The 12,001-nt window shown below is 41.5% G+C and overlaps 1 protein-coding gene across 2 annotated transcripts; it reads left to right on the top strand.

Moving 5' to 3' along the window:
• Positions 1–956: 956 nt before the first annotated feature.
• Positions 957–7,730, top strand: LOC143019941 (arrestin homolog). Of its 2 annotated transcripts, none has more exons than XM_076175934.1 (8): positions 957–1,108; positions 1,982–2,103; positions 4,063–4,170; positions 4,314–4,439; positions 4,779–5,126; positions 5,363–5,494; positions 5,980–6,148; positions 6,770–7,730. In XM_076175934.1, exons 1-8 carry the CDS (start codon positions 1,060–1,062, stop codon positions 6,871–6,873), a joined length of 1,158 nt encoding a protein of 385 aa, XP_076032049.1. In that variant the 5' UTR covers positions 957–1,059; the 3' UTR covers positions 6,874–7,730. The 2 variants fall into 2 exon arrangements, with proteins under 2 accessions (XP_076032049.1, XP_076032050.1); XM_076175935.1 differs by having other exon boundaries at positions 5,980–6,215.
• Positions 7,731–12,001: the final 4,271 nt, after the last annotated feature.

Genomic DNA, 12,001 nt, shown 5'->3' with positions numbered 1-12,001 from the left:
GCTAATATGGGTTTAGGTTTAACTTCTTTTAGTTTGTCATGCGGTTTCTCATCATATGACGCAAGATTGAATTGACATTTGGAAATTCGAAAAAATAAAAATCGTAACTGTAGTCGTATCTACTCAAAGTAGCAAAACAAGTAGCAAACTAGCGAGAAATGCTTAGAGTGACACCAACTTTAAAGTCAATAGATCGTGCTATCAAACAATTTTATTTGCTCTCTCGGAACCACAGAAGTATAATCATCAGTGATAATTACACCAAAATCCTTTCAACCTTCATTTTTTTCAAATATCTCGTATGCACACTTTACATTATTTATACCTATGAACACAAGTTTACACTAAATTAAGTGAAATTTCTTTTATCATCTTCCAGAGCATGACTCTAGTTTGTTTAATCCTTGTTTAATTAAATCAAGTTGATTTGAATGATCATGTAAAAAAACGCCAGCTTGATTAAGTACATTGTTGGAATTTTATCGTGTACTTGATAAAACTCTAACAAGACGAAACATCGTGCTAATAAATACTCCGTCCTCACATGGTGTTTAGTTTGATAGCTTTGTTGGCAACTGTCAAACACATAAGAAGTAATCATATGGTCTGTCGTACAGCCTAGTATCGTCAGCAGATTTCAGTCCACAGTCTATATGAACTGAGCTCTGAGGAACTCCACTTGTAACATTTTCTCATCTGGAGGTTCTGCCTCTCTGTTTCTCTCTCTATTCCTCTGTCTGTCTTTCTCTCTGTCTCTTTCTTTGCCTCTCTCTCTCTCTCTGTCTGTCTGTCTCTCTTTCTACAAGACCTGGGTAATCATCTTAACCTCGCTCACGCCTCCGCTGTCGTCCCCTCTTCCTACGCAGCACTCGCCCTACAGAAAGCCCCATGTGACGCAAAGATCCCTGAAACCACAAAATCTCTCCATTAACAAGATCACTCCCAGTATATATACCGGGTCCAGACCCCGGTCGCATCGCATTCCCGCTCTCGTATCACGACCGGTAACTACTTCGTTTGACTTTGTCTCCTTACGAGGAAACCACTCAATCCACACCCATGGTTAACACTAACGCCGTGAAAGTCTTCAAAAAGACCGCCCCTAATGGTACGTTGTAGGATGATTGTTACAGGATCTGCTACTGGGACTCAAAGCCTTAGATGTACGAGTGTTTTACCACAAAACAAGGATGTTACCGTTGTGCTACTGTTGATCATTTAAACAAACGATTGCCCAGATCGTTCAATATAACAAGCAAACGTGGCACAACAATAACGTCCTTGCTTTGTGGGAAGCAATCGCACATTCAAAGGTTTGGGTTCCAGTGGCGGGTCTTGTTAGTCGATTTGTCGTAACTTTACATACATGTTACCATTTTTCTTAACCTGTCTTTTGGGGCAAATGCTGTGACAGTGTGAATCCCAGACTCTGTGCCAACTGTGATTATTTTGTTTTGGTTAAGATCAGACTATATTATTCAGTTAAGAAAAATAACCTCAAAAGGCTCAGAAATCCCTCCTCCCAGTAGCTAGTTCGTTGGTCAAATCCCATCTCCGAGTAGACACTTATCATTGCATTTGTATTCAAACACTTTGCCTTCCCGAGAACTTCGAGCTGCTCCAAGTGTGATAGCCTTGTGAAAACATGTAGGAGGAAGGGGCGCACTGTCTCACTGCTATGGAACCAATCTCCTTTTGTAAACAACCTTTTCTCTTTGACGCTCGTTTCGCACGTACCGACTTTTCGCCGTGCGCCGTCCACGACACGACGTCGTGCTCTCAAATAACCATGGGTGTCTATGGACGCTTTCACACGTCACGACCACTACCACGTGTGAAAGCGTCCATAGCCATCCATAGTTATTTGAGAGTACGACGTCGTGTCGTGGAAGGCGCACGGCCAAAAGTCGATACGTGTGAAACGAGCCAATGTTGCCTTTGTGAAGAGGTGTTCACCGTACACCTGGTTTCGCCGTTTCAGGTAAGATCACTGTATACCTTGGTCGTCGGGACTTCGTAGACAACACCGTCTCTACCGAACCCGTCGATGGCGTAGTTCTCGTCGACAATGACTACCTTCGCGGACGGAGGGTCTTCGCGGCCGTAAGTAATATTCTCTCTCTCTCTCTCTCTATCTATCTATCTATCTCTATCTCTCTCTCTCTCTATCTATCGATCTATCTATCTCTATCTCTCTCTCTCGTGTCTTGAAAATTATGTACCTATATTTTGTTTTACGATTCTTTTTCTTTACGTTTTCTATATTTTCTCTCTGCCTTTCTCTCTCTCTCTCTCTCTCTCTCTCTCTCTCTCTCTCTCTCCTATCTTGAAAAATGTATATATTTTTTTCTGTGAAATTTTCTTTACGTTTTCTATCTGTCTCTCTCACTCACTCCCTCCCCCCTCTCCGTCACATGATTATGATATATACTACTCTCATTTTGTATAATTTGTCATGTTTCATTAGTTTTTCAGTTTCAAAATTTACATCAATAGATGCATACAAACAAATCTTATTCCAGACGACTACTATTCTGAATGATCTAATATGACCTTTGCATGAGAATAGTCATATAACTAATTCCAAATCAGTTTTTATTATTTGGTTAACTATTTATGGCTCTAAAGACCGTACTTCTGCATGAAAAAGGAGTTAGAGCGTCGCTACTTGCAGCGGAGGTTGACGTAACGGCCGCAAGCGAGTTGAACCAAGGGCATGGTTAAGTAAGCTCCACGCTACAAAATCCTCTGTAGGGGGCACCGTCCTAGCCTCCTGATAGAGGGTGTGGGGTTGTCGCGTTAAACCGAATCAGTTTCGCACAAGTATTGTTTTCACTTAATTGGTTTCTAATCAGCGTTAGACCTCGGACTTGCAACAGAACCGTCAAGGCACAAATTCCTAAACCGATTTTGCGAAATTTCCTCTCTTTTATTTGAACGTCTACTAATCAATTCAACCTCGAATCTCTGCTTCACTGCTCCTACCATCAACCTCACCACTCAATTCCACCGTTTCACTTAAAAAAATGCCACTAATTCCAAACCCCCACAGGTCTGTCAGGAAAAGGCACTATCACACTGGGCTAAATTTTCCTCCGATTGTTGGATCAAATTCGTAGCCTGCAGCTTTCACGAAGGAATCTGATATGCTGGAGGAAGATCATTTTCCTCCAGCATATCAAATGACATTCGAGGTGGGCGGTAGCGTCGACAAATTGGAGATTGGAGGAAAAATAGCCCAGTGTGATAAGGCCTTGAGAACAAAGGAAGCACTACCTTTACAAGCCTGAAAAGCTGACCAGAACGATACGTCAGCCCTCTCTGGCATCGACCCATCGCATCCCCCCCCCCCACTGCAGCTACTTAACCCTCACAGCACCTAATCCCACAACACCTAATCCCCCACCCACTAATCCAGGCAGTACAGTCTTAACCTAAAACTGAGGTCACAGTGGGTGCTGGGAGAGAGAGAGGTGGGGGGGCTTAACGCCACAGGCACGTAAGGCTTCACGCTATAAATAATGGAAGACTACTGCATTTTCTGGGGCTTAAGAACGTGAGACTTAGCCCGAGCGCTAGGAAACCTGTGGAAGGTTGTCGATATTATAATACCTATAAGTATACATATACATATACGTATTCATATACACACGCGCGCGCGCGCAGACTTGACTGGTTGAGTTTTGTGGTTTGATAAAATTGGTTCGTTATCTTTGCTTTTGCATTCAAACGCTTTTTCCTATGTGACTCTTTAGTTTCTAACACTCTTCACCATTCAAGGCAGTTTTCCCTCTCTTTTACTTTAACTTACACATTTTCTAAGATATCTAAACTTTAGTTTGCGCGTTTTCTAAGAAATTTCAACCTGATATTACGTTCCCTTTATTCTATAACTTCATCCTGCACGTTCTCTTTCTTCTGTCCTTTTGATCTTACACGTTCTCTTACTTCTGTCCTTTTTGATCTTAGACGTTCTCTTACTTCTGTCCTTTTTGACCTTACACGTTCTCTTTCTTCTGTCCTTTTTGATCTAACATGTTCTCTTTCTTCTGCAACTTACAGGTCACGGTCACGTACCGTCATGGTCGCGAGGAGGATGAAGTTATGGGCTTGCAATTCAGCAAGGAGCTCGTGATTGCATCCCACCAGATCTATCCGTCCAACGATAAGGTGAGTCGGTTCTCAAGAAGCACCTCCAAACCAAGTACGAAGAGGTCGTTGCTGGCATTTGATTGTGTGTTCTTCATGATGAAGATCATGTCAATATCACCCAAAGTTACTGTTTCTGATAGAACTTTTGTTTTGTTTTTTAGTTCGAGGTGACTCCAGTCCAGGACCGCCTCGTCAAGAAGCTTGGTGGCAATGCCTATCCATTTGTGATCAACATCCCCCAGTCTGCCCCCGCTTCCGTTCAGCTCCAGCCCGGCGACGATGATTCCGTAAGTGTCAGAGTACTATTGCGCTGAGTTAAATCAACCGAATAATTGCTCAGCTGTCTAAAGGAAGACAAGATAAATCACTTAATAGCTGCAATACAGGTACCCTTGGTTCAAATCATACTCACAACACAATAGAGGCCCATAAGATAAACATGCACTCTCTTTGTCAACGATCCCCTGTGACTAAAATCAGAAAATCAAGTGAGGTGTTAACTTTTCGTCTCTATGGTGGATTTCCTGTGGTCGGGAAAATCCGAACGCAGCTTAGTGAAATAGATCCACGAAAAATATTCATTTCAATTTCTAAACGCAAACCTCCGATGGCCTTCCCCCCTGCAGAGCAAGCCCCTTGGTGTCATCTATGACCTGAAGGTCTTCGTTGGCGACAACTCCGACGAGAAACCCCACAAGAGGAACTCCGTCAACCTCGCCGTCAGGAAAGTCCAATATGCTCCTCTGGAACGCAACAAGAGGCAGCCCAGCACCCTGGTGTCCAAGGGCTTCACCCTTTCCGCTGGCAAGCTGAACCTTGAGGTCACCCTTGACAAGGAGCTCTTCTACCATGGCGAGCAGGTCCAGGCCAACCTCAACATCAACAACGGCAGCAAGAAGACTGTCAAGAACATCAAGTGCGCCATCATCCAGCACGTCGAAGTGACCATGACCAACAGCCACTTCAGTCGCGAGGTAATACCACCTTCCCAGTAACATGAATTTTTCCATAACAACATTTCAAAGTTCGTGTTAATACCTGAAAACTCGTGTTTTTGATTCTCTAAAGGTGTCTTAAGCTTATTCTACTTCATAACATCACAAAGTGGCGTTATTAACTGAGAAATTATGTTTTTGCCTCTCTAAAGTTGTTTTAAGCTCAATCCACTCTAGTTCGAAATGCATGAGTGTCGTGATTTCTACTTCGACAGGTGGCTTCCCTCGAGTCCAAGGAAGGCTGCCCCATCACTCCTGGCGCCTCCCTGAACAAGGCGTTCTCCCTGACACCTGTGGCCAGCTCAAACAAGACCAAGGTCGGAATTGCTCTTGATGGCAAACTCAAGGTGAGTATCATAGCAATCAATGGATCCTTCTTGGAAGCAAAGTACTGACAACATGATAACATTTTGCATTTTTTCGCTGACTCGTTTCGACTGAAGACATCCCATAGATGATGATAAGAACAAGGGCAGAACTATGAAACGTAAACCAATGGTTCTCAACCTATTTCATTCTTACCTCCACCCCTGCCTAAGGTCAGAATGCCGCCCTCTCCACAATTTACAAATTCCTTATTCAAAAGATGGCATATCTATCTTTTACTGTTAATTCTGTCTTTGACCCTTAAAATGAAGGCCTAAGGATTATATAGCTTGTAAAATCTGCAGGCTTTTAATTTTTAGAACAATCATCATTCTGATTCTGTATGTCTGTTATCCTAATTCCTTCCTGGTTGAGACCTCTTGATATAAACTCTACCACTAAACTGAGAGTGATGACGGATTTCCCTAAACATGGAACTAATCGTTGACGTCTCCAATCTTTCCAGGACGGTGACGCCAACCTTGCCTCCTCCACTGTTGTGGCTTCTGGCAAGAATAGCAGCGATGCCGGTGGTGTCGTCGTCTCTTACTCCTGCCGTGTGAAGCTCAACTGTGGTGCTCTGGGCGGTGAGCTCGTCGCTGACCTGCCCTGCAAGATCATGCACCCCAACCCATGTGAGTCACAGCTACTTCTTAGTGTACAGTGAATGTCACATAAGTAAGATCATGCACCCCAACCCATGTGGGTTTTTACTCTGAGGAAATCCTGGTAAGGACGAAAAGTCAGAAACAAAACTCCAGCATTTCTTTGTGTTTACTTCACCACCCTACCACACATTTGCATATGTACATATACATGAGTGCATGTGATCACGTGCATTTATTTATACAACGCGTAGTCACATTTACATTAGTGTGAATGGTAAGATGATGAGGTGAATACATAATAGTTTTCTGTGTTTGCTTTACCACTATGCCACGTTTGTCTTCCATATATATACACATGTATAAGCATACAAAACATGCATTCACACACACACCATACACGTTACAGTGAATTTTTTCAGAAAATCAAACCCGTACCTTGCGAAGCTTCGACCCGGGGTTCCCCAGAATGCGAGTCCACCGCGCTACCGATTTGATGCTCAGTGATGGTACAATCGGTAGCGCGATGGAGTCACATTAAAAAAAAAAAAAAAAAAACCGGATCAAAGCGTCGCGACTGCCGGGTTTTACTCTACATACATCCACTGTTTCAAGCAGGTTTGATGAAGTATTTTTCTTATCTCTGGACAGGCGCCGGTTCCATGAGGGTCCAGGGCCAGGAGGGTGCTGACGACAACATCGTTTTCGAAGACTTCGCTCGTCTCCGCCGCGGCATGAGCGTCGACCAGAACTAAAAAGGTTCTTCAGTTCCAACTCTGCTGCAGCTGGTGCGGGGTCTCCTCCATCAGACGGCTCTTCCTCTACCCTTGTAGTGTCCACAGGGACTTGATGGTGGCGTCAACTGTGAAATAGCGAAGGCTTGAAACTAGATTACCAATTGCTCACCTTGTGGCAAAGAACCTTCTATTAAAAAGGGCTTCGTAGGAATTTAGCAAAGGCTGTTTGCTACCGTCACGAACTGACCACCCCATCACGCACCGGGCATTACACCAACGAGCAAACGATTACCGAACGATACGATGCGGGATTCGAAACGAGACGACATGGACTTCTGTTTTTCAGGAGTCCCTGAGAAGTCAGATGACTCTACTGTAGCTTCTCCTAGAGTATAAACTCCCAAGAACTCCTTTTATCTCATTCTGCTCACCAGGAAGACTTCAGAAACCATGGAATGTTTCTCTCTGGAGATACAACACAGCGTAGCGTTTTGGATAAAATCATTGACTGCCCATTGTACCATCGCCTCCCATCAACATCCTGAAGCTTCCCATTAAGGATAAAAACACGTTTATATTTGTAAGAATCAACGGGAGAAACAAGATAAAGGATAATTACCTGCAGAAAACGGTCAGGGAAGAAGACAAGAAAAGATTCCTTCAAGAATTAACCAAGAGCAGAACCTTACCATCCTCGTTTTCTGCCTTTGTGATCTCACGATCATGGCTTTCATTTCTCTATTTCTACTCTGTTTGTGATAAGTTCTTATTGTTTATGTGTTGATTGTCTTTCCATCATTGTGTTGATTATTTCATTTGTTGGCTTATATTTGATTGATATTCGTTACATTATTCAATAAAAAAGACCAAAATTATAGTGTTTTCGATTTCGTACCATCTGATGACAACCGCGAGTCATTGAAACACCCGACTCAACTTTGAAACAAAAATGAATATTGAAACATCACGGAAAGATTATGTTGTACTGTAAACACTTTTGGCGATTAAAACATTATACTGTGTATGCATTTTACAATCGCCATGCGACATCTAGGCCAGCTCTCTCTCTTGTCTATGTCTGTGTTTGTTGTAACTTACAATGTTATTTAATGTATATAAGTGACGTATACATAATGCCCCCTTCTTCCAATATATATATATATATATATATATATATATACATCTGAAGTGAATCTCTAGTAAATGCTAATATCAATCAAATAATCCTGACAGTCGTCCCGGGGTCGAACCGAGGTCACATTCGTTGCTTAACTGACGCCTTACCGACTGAGCCGTGGGAGCTACAAAAGTTCTCCAACCTGGAGTTGAACTAACTCTCGAAGATTCTAGGTTGATTTCTAAATGCCGTCATAACCTAATTTCAAAGAGAAACCGAGCTCAAATCTAGGTCAATCGGTGAGGCTCGTACGAAACCTTTATGGCCTTATGTTGTAGTAAATACTTGAAATGAATCGCTAGTAACAGCGAGTATCAATCAAATCATGACAGCAGTTAGCAGTTTGCCTAGAATCTTCGGGATTCACACACACACACACACACACACACACACACACACACACACACACACACACACACACACACACACACATACACACACACACACACACACACACACACACACACACATACACACACACACGCACACACACACACACACACACACACACACACACACACACACACACACATATATATATATATATATATATATATATATATATATATATATATATATATATATATATATATATATATCGAAGACTTTTTTCCCTCTTACACGGGAGGTAGCCATGTAACAAAGGCATAGAAACCACTCCTACCCATTCCATCCCCTATATACTCCACTCCCCTCTACCCTCTTCCCTTCCTCTTTCTTGGCACCTCCTGGATGACGGGTCATCCCTGCATCTTATCCACTGCCCTGGGTCAGAAGCAGTGTCGCAAGACACAGCACATCCACAGCAAGGCTGGTTCTCTCTCTTTCTCTTTCTCTCTCTCTCGTGTCTTGAAAATTATGTATCTGTCTCACCCTCTGGTTGAACCGAGCAAGATATTGGTTCCACCCCTCCACATCAAGCTCGGTCTTACGAAGAACTTTGTAAAGGTATTGGGCAGGGAAGGGAGAGGGATTTGTTCTCCTCCATCAGAAGTTTTAACGAAAAAGCATGGAGAAACTTAAGGCAAGTATATTTTATGGTCTTCAAATAAGGGATCTCATCAAGGACACTAGTTTTGATGATGCACTGAATCCTGCTGAACTCTCTGCCTGGTTCTCCCTTAAGTCAGTCATTGCAAACTTCCTTGGCTACCACAGGTGAGGTCACTTTCTATTTTTGTAGGTTCGATTCCCGCAATTCTCTACGATTACAAACGTTGACTGTTACCCCGCCTGCTTCAACAGTCCAAACGAAGCGGTTCAAGTCAACGAAACGAAGAAAAGTCGACTTGAAAGATATAAAGTCGGTGATATGTACTTAACAACTGCAGTGTCGAATGTTTTTATTAGTACATGTCCATCAGTATATAAAAAAAAAAAAAAAATCCCGTACATAAGGTTCATTATAACTTACGGAGTATCACGTGACTCGTTAACGCAATTCATTATTCATTTGACCATTATCATTTCGCTTGACGAGGTTTTAGTTTTGCGTGATTCTGCATTTCTGTTGATATTCCTCCTATATTTGTATTTTTTCAGTCTCTGAATTGGGATCTTGTTAGATTTTTTTTTATAGTTTTGTTGTCTCACAAGATCATTTCGGTAGAAAACTGTTATGATTTACTGTTTGACAAAGATCACATTCTTTTTCTTTTGTATAAATTTATTGGCCAATATAAAAAAAATATTCCTGTAGGATCCATTCTCTGTGATCACGAAAAAAGAAAAGAAAACGGGGCTTTACTGACCAAGCGAGAATTTACTAACATAAAACAACCATTTTTGTCCTGTTATTATTGATAACTGGAAAAAAAAATGTGTACTCCAAAAATGATATATTTTTTATTCCAATGTGGGACGACAATCGGATTTCTTGACAAAAAAACAACAACAACGTCATCTTTCGATCTTTGTGATCATAATCACCTGAAAGAAGAACGTGAAGTAATCTACGCCTCTACAATACACTCCTTTACGGATTAAGCACACTGGACTTTGGTTACAATATTTAATTTGTCACAATTTCAAATATAAATTTATCTTTCCGTTACATACAGCTGAATGGTGAGCTTAGAGATTTTGAACCTACACGAATGATGGACATACTGTTGAAATGTTCTTTGAGAAATCTAGATTTCTGTAAGCGATGTTACATTCTAGTTATTCAAATGGAGGTTGGGGGTAAGATGTCGGAGGAAAAACAGCCCAGTATGATAACCCTTCACTGATTAAAATCATCTAGCATTTGCTATAGCTTAACCGTCTATAGATTTGCAATGTTGAAGTGTTTAGCCAATACAAAACTCATTCGGAGTCCACTGCTACACAAAGGTCTCTCCCAAGCACTTCTGCCCAGATTACTCCTGCAAACTTCTCTCCCTGGTCTCTCTCTCTCCATCCTCTACGCTTCCCATCTGGCGGCGTCCAGTCAGTAACACGTTTCATCTTCTCTCCTCCTGTCTAGCAACCTTTCATGTATTTTTCACTCATGATTGTTCTCTAAGAAGCAAATACACAATAGTTGGTTTACCAAGAGAGTAGTTAAGGAGTGGAATAAACTTAGTAACTATGTAGTGAGTGCTGAAACAATAATAAACTTAGTAACTATGTAGTGAGTGCTGAAACAATGAGTTCTTTTAAGAGAAGATTAGATATCTTTATGGATAGGGATGACAGGTGGTAAGGGACATGGAACTGCCTAGTGTAGGCCTTATGGTCTCATGTAGTCCCCTCCATTCTTATTTTCTTAACTCGCCTTCTTCCATTTTCATGTAACTCAGAACAATAGTCTTTCCACTCTTCTCTGGGCATTCCATTAGGTTCGTCTCCAATGCCATCAGTTTCTAAACCCAACCTCCGAAGATTATAGATGGGCTTATACACTGATTGTAAACCTTCCGTGATGGAAATGCAGTCAGGGAGTCTATTATGTTATTATTATATTTACTAAACATATTCCGACCTAATGTGGTACGTCTTTTCATTGACTTCTGCAATCTTTAGTCGGTTTTGGTATGTGGCCTTAATAATTATACTCTTCATATATGATTTTTTCGTGATTCTCGTTTTCTTTTGATTGTGGCTGCTGCTTTACTTTTAATTTTGTAACCGAATGTTAGTTTCACTTATTTGTCTCCACACAATCTTTGAGGCTTCCTTTGTTCATATGATTGAGGATATCTTCCAAGTCTTTAACTGTACATGAAATAAAAAATGTTACCCGTATATATGAAATAAAACATGTAATATCCAAATCTTGGAATTCTCCAATTCATCTGTGAACTCCTTGAAAGTCTCTTCTTTGTTGACTTTGTTGACTTTGTTGACTTTATTTTGACTTTGTTGACTTTGTTGACTTTGTTGACTTTGTTGACTTTGTTGACTTTGTTGACTTTATTTTAACGTTATGTGGTGCAATCACTATTGATAGTTTTAAGCGAAGATTATCATAAATAACTTTATTTGGATAAGTATGATAAATGGTAAGGGAAATGGAACTACGTAGTGTAGGCCCTACGGACTCCTGCAATCTCGTTCTTATGTTCTTATGTTTTTAGGACTTAAATTGTCTGAACCCTGAGATGAAGAGAACTGGGTTGTAAAACGAGAGAGAGAGAGAGAGAGAGAGAGAGAGAGAGAGAGAGAGAGAGAGAGAGAGAGAGAGAGAGAGAGAGAGAGAGAGAGAGAGAGAAAGAGAGCGAGAGACAAACCAGCCCAGCCCAGCCGTTGTTCCTACCAACCCTTCAGGAGGCCTTTCCAGTGTACCAGCCTTTCTCGTGAGCCATTCGGGATGGATAGCATGTTGATGATTTTCTATTGCTTCATTACAATTATCATTGTGATTATTATTATCATGATTAGTATTTACAGGATGCAGTTTACTGCACCCGTTCTCATATATCTGTAAGATCATCTCGGTCAGTGAGTAGAGTAGGTAGCTTGGTAATGATGTTCACGGGGTCCGAG

This window comes from Oratosquilla oratoria, chromosome 38 (assembly GCF_046742065.1).
Source record: "Oratosquilla oratoria isolate Oo_2021 chromosome 38, ASM4674206v1, whole genome shotgun sequence".
In the NCBI taxonomy this organism is placed as follows: Eukaryota; Metazoa; Arthropoda; class Malacostraca; order Stomatopoda; family Squillidae; genus Oratosquilla; species Oratosquilla oratoria.
The sequence above is the reverse complement of the archived record's forward strand: the minus strand, read 5'-3'. Positions and strand labels throughout refer to the sequence as shown.